We start from the raw sequence: 23336 nt of genomic DNA, 5'->3' as shown, positions 1-23336 counted from the left end.
AATCCCTACATTCCAACCTTAAGTACATTCACTCTATTGGTTAGAAATGTTTCTTTGGCCTTTATTTTAACAACCCCAGTGGTGAGGAAGTAACTAAGTAAACAGTATTCAAAATGTTTTATTATAATCAACTTTGATAATTTGGAAGCAGTGTAGTGTCCCGGGATAAAGAACTCTACAGAAGTGAAAGCATTCCCATTCCTTGTTATAAGAAAGGATTGCAGGTTAAATGTTATTTCACTTTTTCTTTTCAACATAAAAGCATTAAGCAACATATCGTCCTATTTTCTGTCAAAGCCCCGTCTTGCTTTAAAGTGAATCAGCCAGAGATGTTAATGAGTCACATCCTCTAAACCTTCGACCTTGTGAAAGACTGTGCAGCCAGGAGTCTGCAGTTCACCCAACTTCCAGGAATCCAGTGTGGGATTCCCCCGCCCTCCCTGTTGCTTGTCGGTCATGCTGTTCACAAGGGGCTGCCACAGGCTACCACATACCTTAGAAATCCTCTGTACTCACACTGATCCCAACATAGCTACTGATTGGACAGGGACGGAGAGCTTGTATCTGCCAGGTGTAGGTGAATGCTGCGTCATTATTGGCTGAGAGGAGTTAAATGGGAGCAATGAAGCTCCTCCTACTTCCCTGTTTGCTCAAAAGCAGTGGTGAAGCAGCTAAGGAGTAAAAAGAGAAGGAAATACTCAAGCAGTGGATAGTGTCAGGCATAAAGCTGCTCAGATTGTTACAGGTAGGTGGTGTTGCTTTGAAACAATTGGGGTTGAAGTTGTATTTTCCTTTTATAACCTGGTGATGTGGGAAAAGACAGGGTACGCTGTTTGAACCGTTAAGCATCTTTGCTGTTTGTTTCTTGTTTTATTGTGATATTTAAATTTTAATCTGAAGCATCCATGGTGCTTTTAGTGCCACTGTGGTCCTGGAACATTTTTTTGTTCTATTTGACATAAGACTTTAAAACTCAGCTTTGCATGGGCTGCATCTATTTTACATGCTGCTTTGTCTTGTGATAGAGTTGAATTTTCCTGGTCATTACTCTCCTTCATTTGTATTTGGTAAGAAACTTCCACAGCATGGTGATAATTTAATTTTAGTATGACTCTAACACTTTTGCTAACATTTTTGCCATTAATCAAACAATAGACTTATCAGCTGTCAGAAAATGAATCATCAACAATCCAGTCATCATTTCAGGCGTTTTTCAAGCAAAAAACATGGTTGCAAGGGTTTGCTGCTTTTTACTGTTTGTTTTTTTTGTCTTATAAACACATTGTGCTCTGTGAAAGTTTAATGGGCATTTTCACTATTCCCTGATATTTCATACAATCAAATACACTCACTTTCTCATGCTTGGAGAAATGAGCAAGCCAGGCCGGATAAATCAGGCAACGTCCTCAATATGTGATAACTGACTCATCAAGGATGATCAAAAATGCCAAACATATTATTGTCTGTTTTTCACATGTGAGAAATTACCTCCTTCCTTGACTAAAAGTATAGAATTTTAAGCATTTTCCTTCATTGGCAATTTTCCAAGCGTTAATTATTGATGTGATTGATGTTTCCAAGTAAATTTAAAGAACATGTAAATAGCCTGTAATGCTAAATAAGCAGATGATGGAGAAACTTTGGTGTTTACTCTATCCAGTGTTAGTCCAGCTGCTGGAAACCTGTGTTAGTCCACCTGCTCAGCTGAGACAGGTGTTCCTAGGGATGCTGCGCAAATCCTGATTATCAGCCCAGGAAATCTTTCATTATTTACTGCCACCAGTGAAATGCAGCTTTACTGAAAAATTGGGTGTGGCTTGTGCAATTCATCACTTTGTGTCAATGATGGTGTAAGCATGTTTAATCAGAGTGCTGGTTGTTCCACAGCTACAGGGTTGGTCTCTGCTGCTATGTTAACCTCAGAGAGCTAACCAAACCAATGACACAGCTTTCTTTTGCAGTGTTCTTCAGCCCGACCACAGTAGTGAGCTAAGAAAGCCATGCTGTAGCTCTTTCTTGGCTTAAAGGGAGGTACACTTGCTTTATGCTACTGAGATATTATTTTTTATTTGTTTTATATGACTGGTCAGCAAACACATGTCTAACTCCATCTGATTAAATATTAAGAAGTACCACCCAAGGGCAGCATAGTGCCTTCGTGGTTAGCGCTGTTGCTTCACAGCAAAAAGATTCCTGGTTAGAAACCCAGCAGGGGCCCTTCTGTGTGGAGTTTGCATGTTCTCCCTGTGGTTGTGTGGGTTTTCTATGGGTACTCTGGTTTCCTCCCACAGTCCAAAAACATGTATGTCAGGTTGATCGGTGAGTCTAAATTGTCCATAGTACTGAATGTGAGGGTGTGTGCCTCTATGTGGCCCTGTGATGAACTGATGACCTGTGCAGGGTGTACCCCAGCTTTTCACCCAAAGAGAGCTGGGATAGGCTCCAGCTGAACCCCATGACCCCAATTACGAATAATTAAGATAGTGGATGGATGGAAGCACTTTTCTCTCTCCTCTATCCACTCACCCCGAGGCAGATGGCTGCCCAAACTGAGCCCGGTTCTGCTGGAGGTTTTTTCTTCCATTAAAGGGAGTTTTTTCCTCTCCACTGTCGCCAAGTGCTTGCTCATAAGGGATTTGTTGGGTTTTTTTTTTTTTTGTTTTGTTTTTTTGGTGAAGTGCCTTGAGATGATTTGTATTGTGATTTGGTGCTATACATCCATCCATTTTCTATACCCACTTATTCCTTAACCAGGGTCATGGGGATCAGCTGGAGCCTATCCCAGCTCTCTTTCAGGTGGAAGGCAGGGGTTTACCCTGGACAGGTCACCAGTCCATCGCAGGGCCACATATAGACACACAAAAACAAACAACCACACACACTCACACTCACTCCTATGGGCAATTTAGAGTCATCAATCGACCTAGCATACATGTTTTTGGACTGTGCGAGGAAACCAGAGTAAACGCGGGCAAGCACAGTGAGAACATGCAAACTCCACACAGAAAGGCCGGGTTGCGAACCCACGACCTTCTTGCTGTGAGGCAACAGTGCTAACCGCTGTATGTATTCAAATAAATTGAATTGAATTGAATTGAAAGCACCAGCCAGTGGTGTAACCAGGTACTACACTAACAGGTTTTGTAATTAATAAACCAGCTCTAATTGGGCACCATCCCATGATGCCCACCTGCAGAGTGACGTCAAGACCCCAGAGGCTCTGCTGTCACCGGCACCATGTCTAACTGGCAGGTGACAGTTCCTTAACAGAAGCTATGAGTACTGCTGCGTGTGTCTGCATGCCCTGGGCCTTCAGGCTGTGAAGTTGCAAAAGAGACAAGCAGCTATTGTGAGCGTGTGCACATGAGTTTGTGATTCAGACAAATCACTTGTCCTGTTTGCTGGTACTCGCCCTCAAGACTCAGTTAGAGCAGCATCACACAGAGAACAGATGCTCAGTGTCTGTGTGACGCCGCTCTATTGACTTTCTGACTGATGCTGTGGTAATACAGTCTAATGTACAGTCTCTCAAAGTATATTGATGTCTGGGTGTGATTTGTACTGATATGAAAGCCTAACTGGCATCTTTGATCTAAAGCCTGCGTTTAACTAGATACAGAGAGGTGAGTCAGATTTTTGGGGGGGGGGGGTACACAAGAAACGTGACTCGGCTTCAGTTTGTCAGTGTTAAAGCAGCAAAACTGCAGATCCAAGAGTGTACCACCAGTAAAAAAAAAAAAAGCTCATTTGCCTGAGTTTTGTGTTTATTTGTGTGAACTTGATCACTCAGACTTGGAGCAAAGATGGCTTCCATTGCTCCCTTTAGCCGCAGGCCGTGGGCATCCCAGTCACTGAGGGTCACTGCAAAGGAGCTGTCCATCGTTTCTGCCCGGGGGAAAAACAATGCTATCGCAGAGCGCTTCTCCAAGTAAGTCACTCTTTAACCTATCTCTGTTCCTGCCTGAGGCTTTCACTATGGTAGCTGATGTGTCACCTCAGTCATGTCTTCTGCTTCTGGGCAGAAATGAAAACATGGATCTCCCTCCCAAAACATTCTAGCCACTCAGCTGTTTTTCAGTTTTCTTTTCTGTAAAAATGGGATCATCAGCCACAACCTGGGGCTTCAGTTGTGCTTATGTAATTTCTGGTGTACAGACTTCACTCCGTAAAACTGAGCGCTCCACTGTCCAGGGCTGCCCTTTCTACGTTCAAAATTCAACATATCAAGTTACTTAGTTGTCATTTGAGAAGGTGGTTACATGGTTGGTTGTTTTCTCTCTGCATTAATTCCATCTGACCACTTAGTTCTAACTCTGTGGGTAAGAAATATACAGTTAGGTATATTGTCTATCTTTTTTTTCTGTCTGTGATGCCAAGGAGTTCACCAGAACATTTATAGTTTCATCACAAGTTTCACTGTAATGAAGGTCACATCAGGACAGAATGACATTGGCTATTCAGTATTTTTCTTTTTTTATACATTATATATTATTTAATAATCTAATTACCCAATGAACAAAATGATTCAAGTTTCATAAATGTAGAATTTCAACATTTTATACCATCTTTGCTTCAGTTGAGTCCAAAGTTAGATGAAGTCAGAAATCATCTGATGTTTCTGGTTAAGAGCCAGATCATATTGATTTCCTGGCTGTTTGCCTCAGTAAAGGGCACCGCCAGGTGCATCTGCAATTTTTTTTCTATCAATGTCTTCTGTCATTGTGTGTGCCCCCCCCCCCCATGTGTCTGTCTCTTCCTCAGGTACCAGCTGGCAGCAGAAGAGGGTAATGCAGAGAAGAAGAAAATGGTAGGTGATATACTCAACATCTTTTCTGATTGATTCATGTCTAGATTACCTATACTATGGTGCTCTATTACAACTGCTGCATTAGAGTAAGTTCTCTTACAAACCTGTGTAAGGATGTTTGTAGTGTAAAAATACACTTATGTGTAAAAGTAAAGGATGTAAAATTCCGAGGGCTTCTTATCATCAGTCTGTCAGTTATTTTATTGACCAAATAAGGAAACCTTGTCTATACAATGACAGTAAATACAGAAAAGGCTCCTCTGTAGATGTTTTGTAGGACCAACAGTCAAAAATATAAATACATGTGTATATACTGTGTGTCAAAGCTAAAATCAGACAATATTTTACATTGTGTTGTAAAAAGGGCAATTATTTAATCCTAATCCTGATGTAATACTGCACTACTGTAATAGTCTGTTATAGGTTGATGTTGTGTATGTAAAATCAAAGTAGCTAGAGAACTATATATCCATTATTTATACCCGCGTATTCCTGTTTAGGGTCACAGGGATCTGCTGGAGCCTGTCCCAGCTCTCTTTTGGAGAAAGCCAGGGGACTGACACCCTGGACAGGTCATAAGTAGCTAGAGAACTAGAGTGTTCAAATAAATAGCGTAGTAAAAGTACATTTCTCCTTCAGAAAATGGAAAAACTCAAATAAAATACAAGTTCCTCAAAATTGTAAATGTACTTGGTTACCTTCCACCACTGCTCCTTTATAGCCTATGGTTGTCTTTTGTACTGGCATACATATGCAGCTGCTGGTTTTGCTGCCACAACTTTTGAAGGCTAGAAAGGTTTTTTTGTTTTGGGGACATTACTCTGAAGGTGCGATCTTGTTGAACATAGAGCAGACACACATGCACAGCACACTAATGGAACCTGCTGTCGCACAGCAGTGGTAGCAAGACCCCTCCGTTCCACCTGATCTGTGTGGGGAGATATGTTAGAGGCATTTCTGTGCAGACGAGCCCATGTCACAACCATGTAGTGTTTCTAATCATCTTTTGATTAGTGTGACAAGATCTTCCAGGGAAAGCTTCTCAAACTAAAGGAACATTTCACCTACAAATCTTGTTCATATTTGCATACATACTTCTAATTCACAAAAGTTTTTTACAAGTTTCACTTTGACAGATTTTATTGCAGAACAATATACAATAAATGTAAATGTTTTGTTTATGAAGACATTTGGTTTTTATATTTCTTTTTTATAACATTACTGCTTAGGGTTTTTTTCCATTTGAATGCTCTGCAGCACTTTTCTGGCATCATGCTTTTCAAATGAAGTGTTACTGTTGAATTCAGCTAGATAAATTAAGAGTCAATATCAGAAGATTGTTTATTCTAGTTTGTCCTGGCCACTGTACCTTTTATATGTGAAAGCTTTTTAGCACTGTTTTCCCTTTACCTTTTTTTTCTCATTTCCTGGACTTGTTTTCCCTCCTTCCGTCTCTGACTGCCTCTGTTTCTGATTTTCTCTGCCTTCCTGCCCCTCACCCCTTTCCACCTTCACTCCCTCTCTGCTTCCTCCCTTCTGTGTTTTAGGGAGTGGGCTAGTTACTGTGTTCCTCTGATCACTTCTCAAGGCTTTCACATCTGGTACAGCTTGTAGCATTTATAGCCAGCAGACACTCTCAGCTCGCACACAAACGCCAACTGGACAGCGGGGACGTCCAAAACCTTTGTGATAAGGTTTTACTTCTCTAATTTGACAAAAACAGGATGGTTTTTCAGCTTTGCATTTTTGTTTTCTGCTCTGTTCATAGATGTGCATGCTTGGAAGCTTCCAGCTCTCTGTCTTTTGTGCAGATGTTTGTTCTTTTTTTTTTTTTTTGTTACTATTTTCTTCTTTCAAAGCTGAAAGTGTTGCGATGCAAATACTAACCTGTAGTATAACTTGTGCAGCTGTAATTCATTGAGCAACTGAAGAACAGACTGAGAGCTGCTAGCATCTGCCAGCATGTGTCTTTCAGTAGTTGGTCTGATAAGATAAGACAACAGTTTTACTGTAAGTGCCAATTAACTGCATATCTTTGGGTTTTGGACTGTGGGTTGAACAAAAGACTTTTGAAGACCTTATTCTGAATTTCAGGGACACTGTAATAACCATTATCCTTTTTGTTTTATTTGGACACTTTGAATCTTAATTGAGTCTTATGCTCTAAGATTTTCAGTCCTATATCCAAAAAGTGGCACTTGTCATATGGAGCTGAACTATTTTCTTGATGTTTTATTTTCTCAAGTGTGAAAAAGTGCTATCTCTTTGTATGTGATACTAAACTTTTGAGCATTTTATAGAAAATCCTTTTTTAAAGAAATAGTCAGCACATTCATTAATTTATATTCAAAAGTAATTGTCAGTTGCAGCCTGATCTGGTTCCAGTTATATTGCAGTATTTCTAGTAAAAAATGAGCAGAGTCTCGATTTATGGATCCATTAACTCCATGTATCTGTGGAGGCATGATGGCTGATACACAAACATAATTCTTGGGTACAGTTTTCTTTATAGACATTTTGGGAACAAAATGCGGTCAGTTTTGACATGTTTATGGGTTTTGTTAACAATTAAAAAAATAAATAAATATAATTAATGCTAGCCACATGTTTGAACCAGGCCAAGTCAAATGGACTCTGGGACTTTTAGTGTAAATAGCAGCTGAGTGCTTTCTTTTCTCCACAGGTTTCGGAGCCCATACCCTCGACACTGTGCAGTGGCAATCTGAGTGTCTTAAAGAAACGCTGGGAGCAACACCAGCAGCCATCATCCAGCATCAGATTTCAACCTCAGGCCACTCACAAACCTCAACTGGCATCACAGACAGAGACCCAGTCTGGCACCCTGAAAAATACAGAGGTCTCACAGGCTCAGCAAACTGAGCCGGAGAAACAACTTCACACTGAGACCAGCAAACCCACCTCCAATCAGCTGTCAGTTCAAACAGAGGATCTGGGAGCCATGGAGGGGAAGTCAAGCAGATACTCGGAGGGGCAGGAGGGAACAGCAGGAGCAGCAGGAGGTGCAGTTGAAGTGCCTGACTCTGAGAAGCCCAGCACTCCCCTCAACAGCCTCAAGATGATGTTTGAGAAGGGAGAGAACCTAGCCAACAAGGCAAGTCTATGCTTTTTCTTTTCTGGGATGGTAAACAGCAGGTTTAGGAGTTTGTCTTCATATTTCATTGCGCACATGAAGACCTGCAGTGGTGGAAAGTAAGCACACTGACTCTGAAAGTTCCATCTCAAACAAAACATGATCATGATTAGTTTTTAGACCAAAGAAGATGTCTTTGTTCTCCAAGAGGTCAGATCCCTCTAGTGCTGTCATGCTGCTAGTCACATGGCGCAGGCATCCTCGTTTTTTTATTTCATCTCATGCATACAGACACATGAGTGCACACACACTCAGCTGAAATCCTCTCTGCAAGCATCAGGTGCTGGAAATCTGCTTTGTTCTCCTCAGGGCAGCTAATTGATATTTGTGGAGTATACAAAAGTAGAAACTTTTAACATCCAGTCAAGTGTTATCAAAAAGTGTGTCAAATGTAAAGCATGTATACATGGCCGTGAAACACATGCTGTGTTTCCACAACACAGAGGACCTATTTAGGACAGGAAGAGAACATTAGAAGTCTTCATTAAGCTAGAAGAGTACTGGCTGTCTTGGAATCAACCTCCCAGCAAATTTACTTCTGATGTAGCGGGTATTAGAGGGGTATTTAGTACTTTATATTTCTCTCACCGTGTAAGTACCTGGCTAGAGGGATGACGGCACAATAAATGAAGCTGCTATTATTGACATTTTCATATCAACAACAGACCCAACTACTTATATGAAAGAGTTTGCTGGTTGTGAAAACGGGCTCTTCAGTTTCTCTCATCTCTCTTAGCATCTTGTAGTTCATTCCTGTGGTTGTACTGTAAACTTTGCATTTTTTCCACTCTTATTGTATTGTTTGTATCGGTGAAGATCTGAACCCACTGTACACTACCTGCTTAGCATCAAACGACAGACAGACACAGTGCCTAACTAGATGCTATTAGCTCCAGATACAAGCAGCGTCATCAGAGCAACTCAATGAGCAGCCAACATCTCCGCTTACGCTCCTGTAACTCTAAGTCACTGCAAATTCCTCCAACAAACAGCCACTCCTCCAGGAATTTCTGCTCATCCATTCCTGTCAATCTCTATTTTATGAGCAGAAGCATGTTTCTTTCTGGTGGTCTTCTAGGTGAACAAGCTAAAACATCACCAGAATCTTGTTGATCTTTTTTTAAAGACAATATTTTCTTACTGTCAAAAAATACCATATAAAGGTGAAAAGCAACAATGTCCATCTCTCATAAAAGAGCAGATCATAAATATATAAAACTGCAGATTTTATATATCATTTAAAAATGGCTTTTGTTTCTCTTCAATGAGAATACTGATAACACTGTCATGTCACTGAAGCTTTAGTGGGAGTTCTGTGCCAGACAGCCAGGTTCACTGTTTTTATTCTGTATGTCATGCTAAGCTAACCAGCTGCTAGTGTTTATTAAAATACAACATCCTTTAAACCTGAGATGAGTTTTATTGAGATTTGATGTCAAAACTTTAGTGTGCTGGTCTACTAAAGACTTCCCACCATTAGCACCTCAATGCTTTTAAAAAGGAGTGCCACAGAGAGTTTAAGGGATTTGGAGTTTTTTTAAAATTTTTTTTTTTATGCATATTGCATAGTTGTCTTACCAAAAGAGGAATTGTTTGGTGAAACCCTTTTACACCGACCTGCACAATAGCCTCTACTGTATAGGAGAAACCAGGCTTTCTCTTTCTTTGTTGAGCTCCCGTTCACAGGGCAGATGATGTAATGGTAGCGGCTGGAGGACTCATGACTGCAGACAGCTGATAGGCACTCTAAGCCTCCTCAGACCATCTCCCCTAAGGCCATGAAAGCTGCTCTCCTCCCCTCCCCACCTCAGCTATCATCCCTGCTGTCCACTTTCTGCTCCTCAGTTCTTTGTCCACCTCTCCCTTTTTCCTCCCTCAACCCACTTTAATCCTTCTACACATTACCAAAAGACCTTGCCTCCTCTTTCTCCAATATTTAATTTTTTTTTTTTTTTTTTTTTTTTTAAGCCAATCTGGTTGCATGGCTCCAGGCCTTTCTGTCGGCCGCTTCACTAATCTGGCTCAGACGCTCAACAGCAATTTGAAAGGATTATCATGGAATTTTCTACAGGTATTTATGGTCATCAGAGGATCAGTCCTACTGACTTTGGAAACCCCTTTAAGACCACTGTAAAACTGTTGCTAGATCCCAACTTTCTTGTTGAGTTAAATATCTCCTGAATAAAGCAGACATATTAGATCAATTTTAGGACTGCAATTTTGGTGATTCTCTGAATTTTCATCTAATGACATCGACAGAAGGCTTTTTAAATTTGATCATACATTGTATATTTACAGAAAGATTAGTAGTAATATGCATACATGAAAACATTGTGTCCTCATGCCAGTTTACAAGATGTCTCAGCTTTCATCCCACCTCAGTCAATAAGACAGGCTACATTTGCCTTCAGATTGACAATAGCCATCATTCAGGAGTAATTTCGAACAACACATTTTTACATTAATAGCAATGAGAAAGGAAACATGTCAATTCATTCTATACAAATACTATAAATTATAAACAAACAATCCCATCATCCTCAGCTGTGCTTTGGGGTTCTTGGCAAATATTATGCTTAACAATAAATGAAGCATTTGAAAATATTTTAACACCTTAAAATTTGTATGTTAGCATTTTTGTTCATGTCAGCATGCCAATCCAGCTAGCAGCCCTTATCTAATATTCCTGTCTTTTCATGACACACTGAAATGAATTGACCCTGCTTGTTTAGAAAACCCACTTTTTCCTCCCACACACTCACACAGCCCAGCCCCTCTCAGCCCCAGCCATCCTCCCTCCTTTACTCACACTGTTGCCTCTTGCACCAGCTGCTCCTCCACCACTCTCTGGTGCCAACTGGCTCCAGCCCATACAACCTGCTGCTTTATCCTAAAGCTGGGGGAATATTTGGGGGGCACGCTACTCCCCCCCCCCAACTTCTCCATCTGTAACACAATGGCACACTTTGCTTCCCCTCCTGCCATCATCCCCATCTTTATCCAGCCACACCCCACTTTGAACAACTCCCCCCAGGTGCATCTGCTCCCTGTCTGCTTTCCTGTTCCCACCCAGTCTATCCTCACTTCCCCTCCTCCTCCTTCCCTCAACCCATCTCCAGAGACCCTCACCATCTGCTCTGCTCTGCTCAGTCTGCACCTCTCCTCTGGAGCTTACTGTTGGTCCTGTCACTGCTGGATAAAGTCATACCACCAAACTCCCCCACAACTGGCTTCACCTCTGCCTCACTGCTGACTCTTCATCCACTTTGGCTTTTTCTCCATTTGTCTTCGCAAGAGGTAGTTATTATGCTTTAGATGTGCACATGGTGCTCCTTGCTTTCTTTGTTTGAACTCTGAACAAGCTTTAATGCTCAGAGACATTTGACATTTTCTCCCTGTCTTGGTTGATTTCTCTGGTGCATGGGGATGTTGTCACTGCAGCTGAAAGAGGCCTTTTAGACACTGCAAAGTAACTGGAATGAAAACTGCTTCTCAAAGGCCTTTCAACCATGTCTGCTTACTTTTACTGTGTTATTCTGCAGCCTTCTGTCTTCAAAGACTTACAGCTGTAGGTACACTCTGTCTTTTATTTTGCTTTGGCTTAATGTAAGAACAGGCTATTGTCTTTTGTAAACTGTGTTTGTGTGTGAGGTGGGTTCAGGGACAGGGTGGGGTCATGAGGAGAGCTACAAACCGGTCTGTCTGTCTGCATGAGAGCTTTACTGTTTCAGGATTAGTGGTAGGTTCTTTGTCTAGCCCTCTTATCCAGCCTCCTGAGACCCAGACTGGGCTCATATGGTCCACTTGCATGTTCCCATTCTCATGTTTACACCCCCTCTACTTATACACACCGGCCCATCTCAGACACCACCTCCTCCTACAAAGCTGCACCTCCGGTCTGTGGAAGATAATCCACCATTTGGGACAGATCCTTAATAATGATGGTTTGTTTTGTCTCTTCTTTAATGCCAGGTATAATCCCATGTACAGTCTGAATGTTCGGTTGTGTTGTGTGCAGTTACGATTCAGTGCTGGTGCTAGCCTTCTTACTCGTGTATGTTAAACTCACTCCTGACTCAGACTGACAGATGTGGCACAGGCCTGGCCTCACCTGACATCACTTATACTGTGGCTCATATTACTCACCTGATAAAAGGGTTAAAGATTAGTCCAGGGGTTATGAGATTTAACAGTCATAGATTTTTTTCCATGGCTTCAGTCCAAAATTATGTTCCTGAGATTGAGCAATTTTATAAAGTAAATGGCGACAGTGCACAAAAACACTTCCCAAATGTTATTCATAATGAAAGTGCACTGTGGCTCATTGATATTTCCTAATGTGGGGACAACACAGTTGCTCTGTGGCACAGTGGAAAAAGCCAAACTCATGCAATACACACACAAAAAAATGTGCTGCACGATGATTCATAGGAAACTAATGCATGTTCATTTGTCTGGTCTGTACTTGATTGTACATGTGTCAGTCACCTACTTCAATTTTTTTCTTGTGAAATCTTTTCCATCTTTACCTTCTGAAGCCTGCAGATGCTCAGCGAGCAGCTCAAGCAAAGCCACTGACCTCACTAGGTGTACGAGCCAGAAGCAGCCTGGCACTGGATTTAAAGTGAACACAGGATGAAAATGACACCATTTGAACATTTTAGTTGTAAATCCCCTGAGAAGGTGTTGGACCCAAGACACTGGGTCTCACGGTCTGAGGGCTAAATGTCATAGTGCTGTCTGACCTATTGTGTAATCTGCGGGAGAATGATGTGTGCCCCGTGTTGTAATGAGGTACTGGCATGACTCAACAGCAAGAGTGGTGTAATGGTTGCAGAGTTGAGACATGTCAGCTGATGTCAGTTCAACAAAAAATATATCAAAGATAATAAAGTTTCCACAGCCAGGGCTTGCTGCCTTGTACCGGCATTTCCACTGAGATGAGCAAAGCTATAGTTCTTTGGAATCTGATTAAATACACAGCATTGACTTCTGTCAGGTCCTAAACAAAGAGTTTTATCACATGCTTATAATTTTCAGGTGTATAACCGATAAGACTGAATGTCAGCATAAAGCTACAGCAGAGAAATGATCGGTTTGTTTTCTGACTGGCGGCTGTGGACAGATTGGGCGTCTGTCTCAATCTCTCTGAGCTCATTAAGTGATTAAAGTGGTTTGATTGGATGAACACACACGCCTGAGGCAGGACAGACTGAAGCTGTTTATTATACTCTGACTTCTGTTTTATTCCCTTGTATTTATTTTCTACACATCTGACTTTTTTCCCCAGGTGTCCAAAGAGTACACAAGTAGAGGAAACGGTGGTAATTCTGCCAACATGGACCAGCTGTTAGGAGGTACATATATAATTGTTTATATATTTGGGGGCATGTTATGTTGTTTATTAGAGAGATGAGAAGAGAGAGCTGCAATAAGTACTTATGTCCAGACTGAAAATGGGGAGCATTTGAAAGTTGAAATGTTCCCCATTTTCAGCTTATCCTAAAATTTTATTATTAAACACCCAAATTTCTCTTTTGAATTATAAAAAAAAAACTTGTCATGTACAGTATAGATTATCATTCATCTTGAGTGGTTTTCAGCTACATGCTGAAAATAAATGCAATATTCACTTTCTTTTAGCTCTGTTTTTGGTTTCTGCCAATAGGGAAATATCTAGTGTGTATATGTATGTATGTATATATATATATATATATATATGGGTCACTATGTCATCATCATGTCTCAATTTGCTATCATTAGTGTGTCTGTTTGGTGCTGAGCAGAGTACTGTACGTCTTTCAAGCATTTTTGCTTAAAACCTCTGCTTCCTCGTGTGTGTCTGTGTCTGTGTCTGTGTCTGTGTCTGTGTCTGTGTCTGTGTCTGTGTCTGTGTCTGTGTCTGTGTCTGTGTCTGTGTCTGTGTCTGTGTCTGTGTCTGTGTCTGTGTCTGTGTCTGTGTCTGTGTCTGTGTGTCTGTGTCTCTCTCAGAAAATCAGAACGGTGAGCTAACAGATGCAAAACTACTCTGTACATTTGAGGGGCACTGTTGTTGTCTGGTACCATTCAGTCAGCCACAAACCATGTGCCCCAAAAGAGTGAGTGTCATCCTGCCTTCCTCTGGATGGATTACATCCTTACCAGAAATGAGAAGCTCAGAAGTGATGACATGGGAGGCTCTGTAACCACTGTGATCAGCAGACTGATTCAGCCAGTACTGGAAGAGACAAACCGCCCCCCCCCCCCCACACTCTGCACCACTCTTGACCTTCTGTTCCCTGTCCACAGCCTGCATGACTAAACACCATGTCCTGCATTTACTCTGAACTAGGATGAACTGCTGGTGTCATGTAATGTAGAATTTGGCAGATGTTCCCAACCAGTAGTGGACTAGATGCAGTAAACCTTAATTTGTATTGTATTATTGTGATTTTGCAAGCTACAGTTAGCAAGTAAAAGTAAACTAGTTTGAAAGAACCGATCTGAACCATAATGGTCTTCAATTCATTTTAACTGTCCTCAGAAACCACTAATTGGTTAGAAGCAAGTAAAATTGCAGTTTTGTTTTAACTGTTAAGCACAATCTTTTTTTTTTTTGCATGACTTTACATTCTCGCTGTTGCGTTTTGTTTTAGCAGATGGAAGTTTTGCAGATTCCACTCCTGTCAGGGACAGGATGGCCCTCTACCAAGCTGCTATCTCCAAACAGGATGCCCCTCCCACCTCAGTTAGTGTGAGTACTCCTGTCTCCCCAGACAACAGATGGGATTCGGTAATGCTAACGTCAACATTAGATATCTGAGACCACCACACTGAGATGCAAATTCTTATCACAAAACCTAACTACAAACCATACTTCTGAGTTGAATTATGGGAATTGCAGGATCCAGTGTTTTTGGATCTCTAATCCATACCAGGGACTAAAGGTCAGAATATTTCATCCTCTGCTGCTTTGTTTGTTTTGTTTTTTGTTTGTTTTTTCATTTTTAACTTTGTGTAAGTGCAACACTTATTTTCTAGATTACCCCCTAACTCTATATTTTAATCTGTAAATGCACCTGAATTCCCTGATGCCTGTGGTTTCTGTAACATTATCCAATCACCCAAACTTTGTCACTCGGTGTCTTTGCTTGGTTCTTGTCTGTCACTCAGGGTGATCAGCTGGACAGTTTGTGTGGGAAGCAGAAGGAGAATGTCCCTCCATGCACTCTGGACATGGTGAGGGTTGTGACTTTAGCTTTTTTCATGTCACACAGTGTCTTCAGTTCCAGGTCATTTGAGAATTATAAATGATTATAAATAACTGGCATCTACACATGTTGAGCAAATAAGTAGGATAGATACTGTCTCTTTTCCCGTTACAGAGTCCAGAATCTGATCAAAACGGCAGGAAAGGTTTTACTGCAGAGAGCAATGGTAACTTATTCCATATGGTGACAGGACATTTTCTTTTCTTCTTGGCAGTTGGAAGGATGCTCAGACTGAAGTGTAGGAAAAATCATATATGGCAAAATTTAAGCACCTGAAGTCATTCATAAACATAATCTTCATGTAATTATACATTTTTCTACATGTATATATAATTATTTAGTGCATTGTACACTAATTAATTGGTTTGTGAACTGTACCCACTGTTTAATTTTGGATGGCTGAGCATCTGTGTGTCAAGTTTCTGTAGAAACCTTTAAATAAACAGCTCCCTCTAGTGTTCAAACTGCGCAACTGACTGGTCACTGTGTGATCTGACAGGCTTGGTCAGTGGCACCCCCCCATCATCCAACCAGAAAGATCTTTCTCAGCCCAGGACTCCCAGAGTAAGTCAACAAAGAGAACCTTCATGTCAGAATAAAATAAAATTCATTGTGATGATCTGAGTGAATGAACATCTGTGCAGAGCTTCTGCCTGCCAGTGAGGGAGACCTGTGTGTCGTGTCTGAAGACAGTTTATCCTCTGGAGAGGCTGGTGGCCAATCAGCATGTGTACCACAGCTCCTGCTTTCGCTGCTCGCACTGCAACACCAAGCTCAGGTGAGAGCAACAGATATATGGTATAATGATTTCTATAGAAATCTGAATGCAGCAAACAGGGGAAAATTTTACTGTCAAATGGTGGTTACCACAATTTACTAATGCCAAGAAATGTATAGTCCCACTGAAGATGTATGTCAAGATGTCTTGGACAAGATATGACACTGAGTACACACACAATGACCACCTTCAGGCTCTAGTAAGTCCCATATCACATGGCACCTGCAGCAGCATGGGACAAAACAACATATGAAATCACTGTAATAAATGTTAACTCAATCTTTATCTCATGCACAAATGACATCAGTTTAATTCCTGTTTCATAGGAAATACTATGAAATAATTTTTGCTTCCTTTAGTCACAAAAACACTATGAATATTTTTGTAGTGGTCCTAACCATTTCACTTTTTTAATTCCTCTCCTGGTTAGTTTGGCAAACTACGCCTCCCTGTACAATAGCATCTACTGCAAACCTCACTTCAGTCAGCTCTTTAAGGCCAAGGGCAACTATGACGAGGGCTTTGGCCATCGGCCTCATAAAGAGCTGTGGGAGTCCAAAGGTGAGGGTGGTGACACATCTCCACAGTCCAACACTCAGAATGAGCTACAGAAACACAGCACAGCCCTGCTTCCAAACCTGGAGAGTCCCAGTGTGGAAGACTCCCCTCTGACTAAAGTCAATGTCCTGACAGCCACGATGGAGGCTTTGGGACAGGGGCCATCAGAGAGGGCTGACAGGCCCACTGAAACCCGTAGGCTGAAAATCTCCTGGCCACCACGCACAGAGGCGGAGGACGGCCGCAGTGGAACCACAGCAATGACCGAGGGCTGTTTGGCCAGTAAGCCCATCAGAGCGAAGTGGCCCCCAGAGGAGGATTCCACCTCCTCACCGGCTGAACAGGCCAAAGGGATGCCCTACCTGCGCCGCAGCGCCTCCCTGAAGGAGTGTAGCATGCCCTTTACGCTAGCAGGACAGGCTGGAAGCACTCTTGCTGCTGAGGTTGAGAAACAGAATCCACCTCCTCTTGTGGGCGACAGACAGCTGAGCCTAGAGCCATTGAGCACAGAGCTGCAGCACGGTGGCCACCTGTCTGACAGCCACACACCTACTGAGGACAGCTGTGTGGACATACACAGCAGCTCAGGAGAGGAGGAGATGAAGAGTGAAGACATAACTGACCATCTCACTACAGAGGAGAGAATGGAGGAGGAAGATGGAGGTGTGCCACCTCTGACGCATCAGGAGATGCCAACAGGCTTGTCATCTCCTGACGGCGAGGTGGAGGCCAGCTGCTCGTCTCAGGATGTGGGCTTCTGGGACAGCGATGAGGTGGATGATAAGAGAGAGGTGGAGCAGCAGAAAGCGCTAACCGTGGAAGAAATGATCAAGCGAAACCGATACTACGAGGATGAAGAGGAGGACGAGGATGTATAAACTGAATTTGCTGCAGCCAGGAACACTTGAAGACTTCTTGCCATTCCTTCGTTTAAAACTTCTCATCTTTAGAGTTGCTGCAGTGTCTACTGTGCTCTTGTGCCTCTGAAAACCTTTAAATCCATTCCTAAAATACAGTTTTTACAACACAATTGGAGAATGTGTCATACTGATGTTTCTTTTTAAATGTACAATATTTAAAATTACACTTCATGTAATGAATATTTTTAGAACAGAAACGTCCATAACGTCATAGAATAGATGAATGTTTTTTTTTGTGTACATGGCTTTTGTAGGTTTCTATTTTCATTGGATGCCTTGTAATCTGTTCTGACCAACAACTACATGGTCTTACTTTGCCATGATATGGCAGAATTAAAGCTAATGCATCTCTGGTCTTAGTGACCAAGTAATCTCTTAATGGAGTTGATTAAAAGAAGATATGTTGGAGGTCTGTAGGTTTTAGAAAAAAGAACCCAGACACGTTTTCTAATAATAGTCTATGTTGATATGCTGTTTTAACATCACAGGGTCAAATATCGTGAACTGCTACTGTCTAAATAAAAAAACATGCTGCATAAGCAGCTAATCTGCTCCAACATGGGAATATTTTCATGAGTTGCTCTGGTTAATAACCAATATTATAAACTGGAGCCCAGTGTTACCCTAATCCTAGCCTGTTGCAGCTGGCTACTTCTGAACATTGGGGTCAAATGTTTTGTAAGTAACTGGCTCTGAATCTAAATATTAGAATAAAATTCCAATACTGGTTCTACAAGGAAAGTCAGAAGACAACCCGGTTATTACAATACACTTTGGCAATGTCTGAATCATATTAGTCCAATAGTAAGATACTGCCACCAAAGGAAATCAGACTCGGTAGGATTCGTCCTCTGTATACAATCCCTTATGCATTTCCTGTATATGACATGAAATGATTTGCAAGTTGTAACTAAGTTAATTATAGTTAATACTTTTATGTTTTATAGATAAGGAATGATAAATACAAGTCATTCATAACAAAACTTGGGGGATTATGAAAAGTTCCTCTAGCAGATTCTTGAGTTGCCTGTCTTTCTAGCTTTTTCATATATTAGAAACATATGCAGAGTATATGGACCAAAATCTATTTATAATGCAATACCTGAATTTATTAGAAAAACATAAGAACTACAGATTCCCAGTATTTAACAGCATTATGAAATAAAAACTGTTTTTTCTATACCCTGAAAAGTTCTGAAAACCCATTTATAAAGCCTTTGTAAAATTGAAAAGTCACAACTTTGAAACCCTTTGTAAAAGGTAACTCATCATACAGTGGCACCAAAATCAGGCATAAAAATTATAGCTACTTGGGCAAAATGACTTCTTTTAAACAACTATGTACAATAAAAACAAACCCATGACTTAGTTACATTATCAAAACCTTTACTAATGATCATACATGAACTGAACAAGGCCATTATAGCTCAGTTCAACAATGCTAGAATTTGTTATAAGAGTCCTTTGTGAGCTTACAAAAATCAAATTTGGTTTTACTTGGTATAATTTTATGTAAACCGAGATTATGAGTAAACTTTAATGCAGTTGGCTTTAATACCCTGAACAAAGATGTGCCCGAAATACCCACACCAGTGTCACCTTAGTATCTTTGAGTTATTCAGTTCAGGCTATTGCAACATGTACATAAGTGTCTAGCCCTGCAGGTGAAAGACCGACATACTATAGTTACATGAGTATTAATGGCTCTAACACATTTGTTGGACAACAGGTAAAAAACATACAATCTCCAGCAGATGTGATTTACAGTTAAACCCTGTGTAGTCTTTTTACAGCATGTTTTAATTTTACCATTTCAGTCTGTGTATGAATTACGTGGGTTGTCTACATGCCAAAAACAGTAATGTACATTAAAGATACAGGGCTGCTGATGCTCTAATGGACAAACACAGGTGTGAAGATGATACGACGGCTGATACAATATGATAAAGATGATTTTTCACTCCCATGAATTAAGCAGAAGAAACAAACATCCAGACTCAATTTTATGGAAACCAACTCTCACTGACAATATGACAAACTGGACAGTATTTCACATTCCCTTACATAGACTGCTTCAGCTCTGGGGCCTGTATCATTTCTCTGGGTCAGCTGTGTCAGTGAGCCTAGTATCACTAATAAAGGAAACTGGTATTTACAGATCCAGCTAGGAGCTGTGGGAGAGGTCTTAAAGGGGAACTGCAGTGACATATAGGCAACTGTGTAATCAGAGAGAGCAGCATGGAATCTGACAAACTGTAGAATTTGGTTGGTTCTGAACTTAGATAACACAGGATAGGAAGCTATAAGAAAAGCTCTTACCAGCCTTTTAAGCCCAATCCAATCCAATCCAAGCCCACTCTAGCATAACGCAACCAAATCTTCTAGTAAACCCTCAGTGGGTCGTGCTGCATTGTGGGTAATGTAGGTGCTTTTTACAGGGAAAATCTATGGATTTGATTAATTTGTTTGACTGTTAGTCTATGAAACCTTAAATAATGTAAAATGGACATTGGAGCTTCCCAGACCTCAAGCGGACCAAGTCCTGCACCCAAAGGTATTCAGTATACAATGACATATGACAAAGAAAAGCAGCAATGCCTCTCATTGGAGAAGCTGGATCATGAGAATATTTAGCATTTTCTTCACATCTGAAAAATAACTGAAATATTTGATTGAAATCATAATAGTTATCTTGATTCGATTGTTTCAGCTACTGTAAACTTAATCTTTTTCCCATGCTTGGGTCCTGCAGGAATGATGACCCCATTTTTCCAGCTTTTCTAGCAAGTAGTCGGGTGTTTAACTAGGGCTTGTCCTATTCAGCATAGCTGCTTTGATAATCTAACCTGGTTAAGAGTGAGGCAGCTGCTGTATTGATAAAAGAAAATGTGTGCACCCTAAACGCAGCTGCCACCCCACTAATCTCCCTTCATGATACAGGCCCCTGGTGTTACTGTCATATGCTGCACACTACAAAAACACGACTGATGTGCCCCACACACAGCAACCAAACAATGTCTTATGTGTACAAAAACATTCAGAAATTAATTATTCATCACAGAAAGGAAGTTATCTTCTGACTTTACAAACAAGGACTTCATATAAGCAGATATTTCCAGTATAGTTGTCTGTAAGCATCTTTTAAATGACCTCCCAAACATCACATAATCCTAATTAAGATAAGGAGGGAAAGAAAATTAAAATGCTAAATAATCCTTTGTATTAAGTGCAAACATGCAGAGTGAGTAAAACCTGTGACTTAACTGATACTGACACGTCTGTGTAAGATTTGCAAAGTCCAACTTTACTTTTAGAGGTGTTTAAGGAACTCTAGTTATTTTTATGGCTGTACTTTGTGGCATTGAGTAGGACTGTGTTTCTGTTCATTTTGTACAACCACTTCACACTATCTGATGATCTCAAAGTGCAAAAACAATACACATTCCCTGAACTTTTGACATAGGAAATTTAAATTAGTATTTACCATATCACATACCTCACATGTTTTCATTTGTTATCTAGCTCTGACATGAAACTATAATATATTTACATATCCATTCTCACTAAGAAATAGAATATTGGGTTTGGCTTGCAATACTTTGAAATAATGTGATCCATAATGTGAGAGCATAGTGGGGCGAGGCCACAGCAGAACCCTGATCGCTCACAGGAGGGCAGCCTCACCCAGAGAGAGAGAACACGGAGAGGAGCAAGATTTGAATCAGCACAACTGTTGTTCTCACTATGCTTTGTTATGCATTGCTTGCGGTTGTGAAAATAAGTGTGCTAGACCTCACAAGAGGGGCTTTTAACAGCTCAGTGTCTCAGTAAAACACTGCATGCTGAAGGAATTGAAAGGAAGGAAGATAAAGGTATAGGTTGCATAGAATTGACAGTTAAATGCCTACTTCTCCTGCACTTTCCACAATGTAACCTGAACCACCAAAGGAGGACCACTCTGCCACATTACAACCAGGTGGAGAATCTGCATGTATTGCTGTGATGACTGTGGTATGAAAGTTTCATCAACTAAAAGCTGGGGTGGTGTCAAGGAAGATGACAGTGACCTGCATGCATGCAGCTGAGCTGAATGTTGAGTATCAGCATGCTAGGCTACCATGGGTGAGCTCTACAGTGCAGCCAGCTCTTTGCAGTTCAGATGCTTGCTCATCCGCTGAGAGGATGCAAATCCACTTTCACCTTCTCTCCATTGCTCAGCATGCCCACGGTGGGGTAGAGCCCTCCGGGAGGAACTGCTATCTCCCTCCGGCCCATCAGCTTCCCATTCCTTGTGAAAAACACCTACAAGGGGGAGTTGGAGAGTTAAAGAATGTCAAAGAACAGCCCCTCACACACATGAAGCCATGTCCACCAACACAATTATTTTTGAATTTTCTTAAATTTTTCTTTGCATGATCCTTGCGCTATAGAATTCTTGAATGGTGCCTGTTAGTTGGCAGCCAGTTACAGCAGCTCCTCTGTTTGTTTTTTGTTTCTTGCAAGTTTTTTACTGAATTATCATCTGTTAATTCAAGTCAAGTCAAGATCTATGCTTTATCTCTGATAACGGATGAAAGTGGATGCGTTGGGATCTTCTAATTCCTGTGGAGAGACATATAGAGATTATGGAAACTGCATCAGGAAATATATGTTTCTGCGGCAACGGCACCAAGGGAGCAACTGCTAGCTTTCAAGGGAACAAGTCTGCTTCTTGGTATAAAACCTGAATTCCCCCAAGATCTGAGGAGGCGTAGGAGGGGCTGCAGAGCAGGAGTGAAGCATCGAGAAAAACGTAGGAGATTTAAACTCTTTCTCCCCAAAATTATTGTGGGGAATGTGAGGTCACTCTGCAACAAAGTGGATGAACTTTCTGCTTTAGCTAGCAGCCAGCGAGAGTGTTGCTTCACCGAGCGGTGAAAATATACTGGACAGCTTGCTTGAACTGCCTGGGTTCTCACTAGTGCGAGCGGACAGAGAGGAACAGAGCGGCAAGAAAAGAGGAGGTGGTCTCTCTGTTTTTGTTAACTCCAAATGGTGCAACCCTGTACATGTAACAGTGAAGGACGGTATCTGCACTCCAGACATTGAGCTGTTGGTGGTTGGACTGAGGCCATACTTCCTGCCCCGTGAGTTTTCACACGCCATTGTTGTTCCTCCATCAGCTGCAGCACAAAGTGCATGTGACATCATCCACACAGTTGCTGGTCTCCAGACAAAACACCCCAGTGCCCTTACACTAATCAATGGGGATTTTAACCATGTGAGTATTTGGGGATCTCTGACCAACTTCAAACAGTACGTGGACTGTGCAACATGAGAAAATAAGATTCTTGATTTCCTTTATGCCAATGTGAAGGAGGCATACAGCTCTTCAGCCCTCCCCCACTTGGTGGATCAGACGACAACTTAATATATCTAGTACCAACAAACAAGCCCGTAGTAAGACAGTTTGCTACCAAGAGGTATGTGAACGTTTGGTCAAAGGATGCTGAGGAGGCCCTGCAGGAGTGATTTAGGCTTACAAACTGGGACCTTTTCATGGACACTCATGGTGAGGACATCGAAGGCATCTCTCACTATATCACAGATTACATCCACTTCTGTAGAAGAGTACAGAGTAGAGCACAAGTTGAGACAGAATAATATCAAAGAGGTGTGGAATGGGATGAAAATAATGACTGGTTATAAGAAGTCACACACTGTTGTGGAAGGAGACTCAAAGTTTGCTAATGAACCTGTTCTTCGATAGATTTGACACCCCCTCTGCTTCTTACTCTGATCCATTGTCCTCACACACCATCCCTCCTCCCTACACCACCTTAGCTGATGCCTTGGGGTCTCTTCACATCCCTCCACCCAACAACTCTGCCAA

The 23336-nt window shown here is 41.4% G+C and overlaps 2 protein-coding genes across 4 annotated transcripts in view; one reads left to right on the top strand and one right to left on the bottom strand.

The window, feature by feature from the left end:
- Window positions 1-473: 473 nt before the first annotated feature.
- On the top strand, window positions 474-18021 carry lima1a (LIM domain and actin binding 1a). Of its 2 annotated transcripts, XM_026332711.2 has the most exons (11): window positions 474-745; window positions 3791-3928; window positions 4762-4807; window positions 7491-7919; window positions 13249-13315; window positions 14594-14691; window positions 15111-15176; window positions 15323-15374; window positions 15708-15772; window positions 15853-15986; window positions 16417-18021. In XM_026332711.2, the coding sequence occupies exons 2-11, from the start codon at window positions 3804-3806 to the stop codon at window positions 17420-17422; spliced, it is 2088 nt and encodes a 695-aa protein (XP_026188496.1). In that variant the 5' UTR covers window positions 474-745; window positions 3791-3803; the 3' UTR covers window positions 17423-18021. The 2 variants fall into 2 exon arrangements, with proteins under 2 accessions (XP_026188496.1, XP_026188497.1); XM_026332712.1 differs by lacking the exon at window positions 474-745 and having other exon boundaries at window positions 3786-3928; window positions 14597-14691.
- A 753-nt stretch (window positions 18022-18774) lies between these two features.
- The window catches only part of spryd3 (SPRY domain containing 3), a 67651-nt gene continuing 63089 nt past the window's right edge, over window positions 18775-23336 (bottom strand). For both annotated transcript variants that reach the window (XM_026332713.2, XM_026332714.2), the window contains exon 11: window positions 18775-21766. In XM_026332713.2, coding sequence (XP_026188498.1) covers window positions 21632-21766 — 135 coding nt within the window. In that variant the 3' untranslated portion in view covers window positions 18775-21631. The remainder of the gene's footprint in view (window positions 21767-23336) is intronic.

This window comes from Mastacembelus armatus, chromosome 7 (assembly GCF_900324485.2).
Source record: "Mastacembelus armatus chromosome 7, fMasArm1.2, whole genome shotgun sequence".
In the NCBI taxonomy this organism is placed as follows: domain Eukaryota; kingdom Metazoa; phylum Chordata; class Actinopteri; order Synbranchiformes; family Mastacembelidae; genus Mastacembelus; species Mastacembelus armatus.
The sequence above is the reverse complement of the archived record's forward strand: the minus strand, read 5'-3'. Positions and strand labels throughout refer to the sequence as shown.

What these genes read in the sequence shown, in the direction of transcription:
- lima1a (XM_026332711.2), top strand. Translation starts at nt 3,804, where the DNA reads ATGGCTTCCATTGCTCCCTTTAGCCGCAGGCCGTGGGCATCCCAGTCA. An exon ending in CATGGACCAGCTGTTAGGAG is followed by an intron (nt 13,316 to 14,593) that starts GTACATATATAA and finishes GTTTTGTTTTAG; the next exon opens with CAGATGGAAGTTTTGCAGAT. An exon ending in CTCAGCCCAGGACTCCCAGA is followed by an intron (nt 15,773 to 15,852) that starts GTAAGTCAACAA and finishes ACATCTGTGCAG; the next exon opens with AGCTTCTGCCTGCCAGTGAG.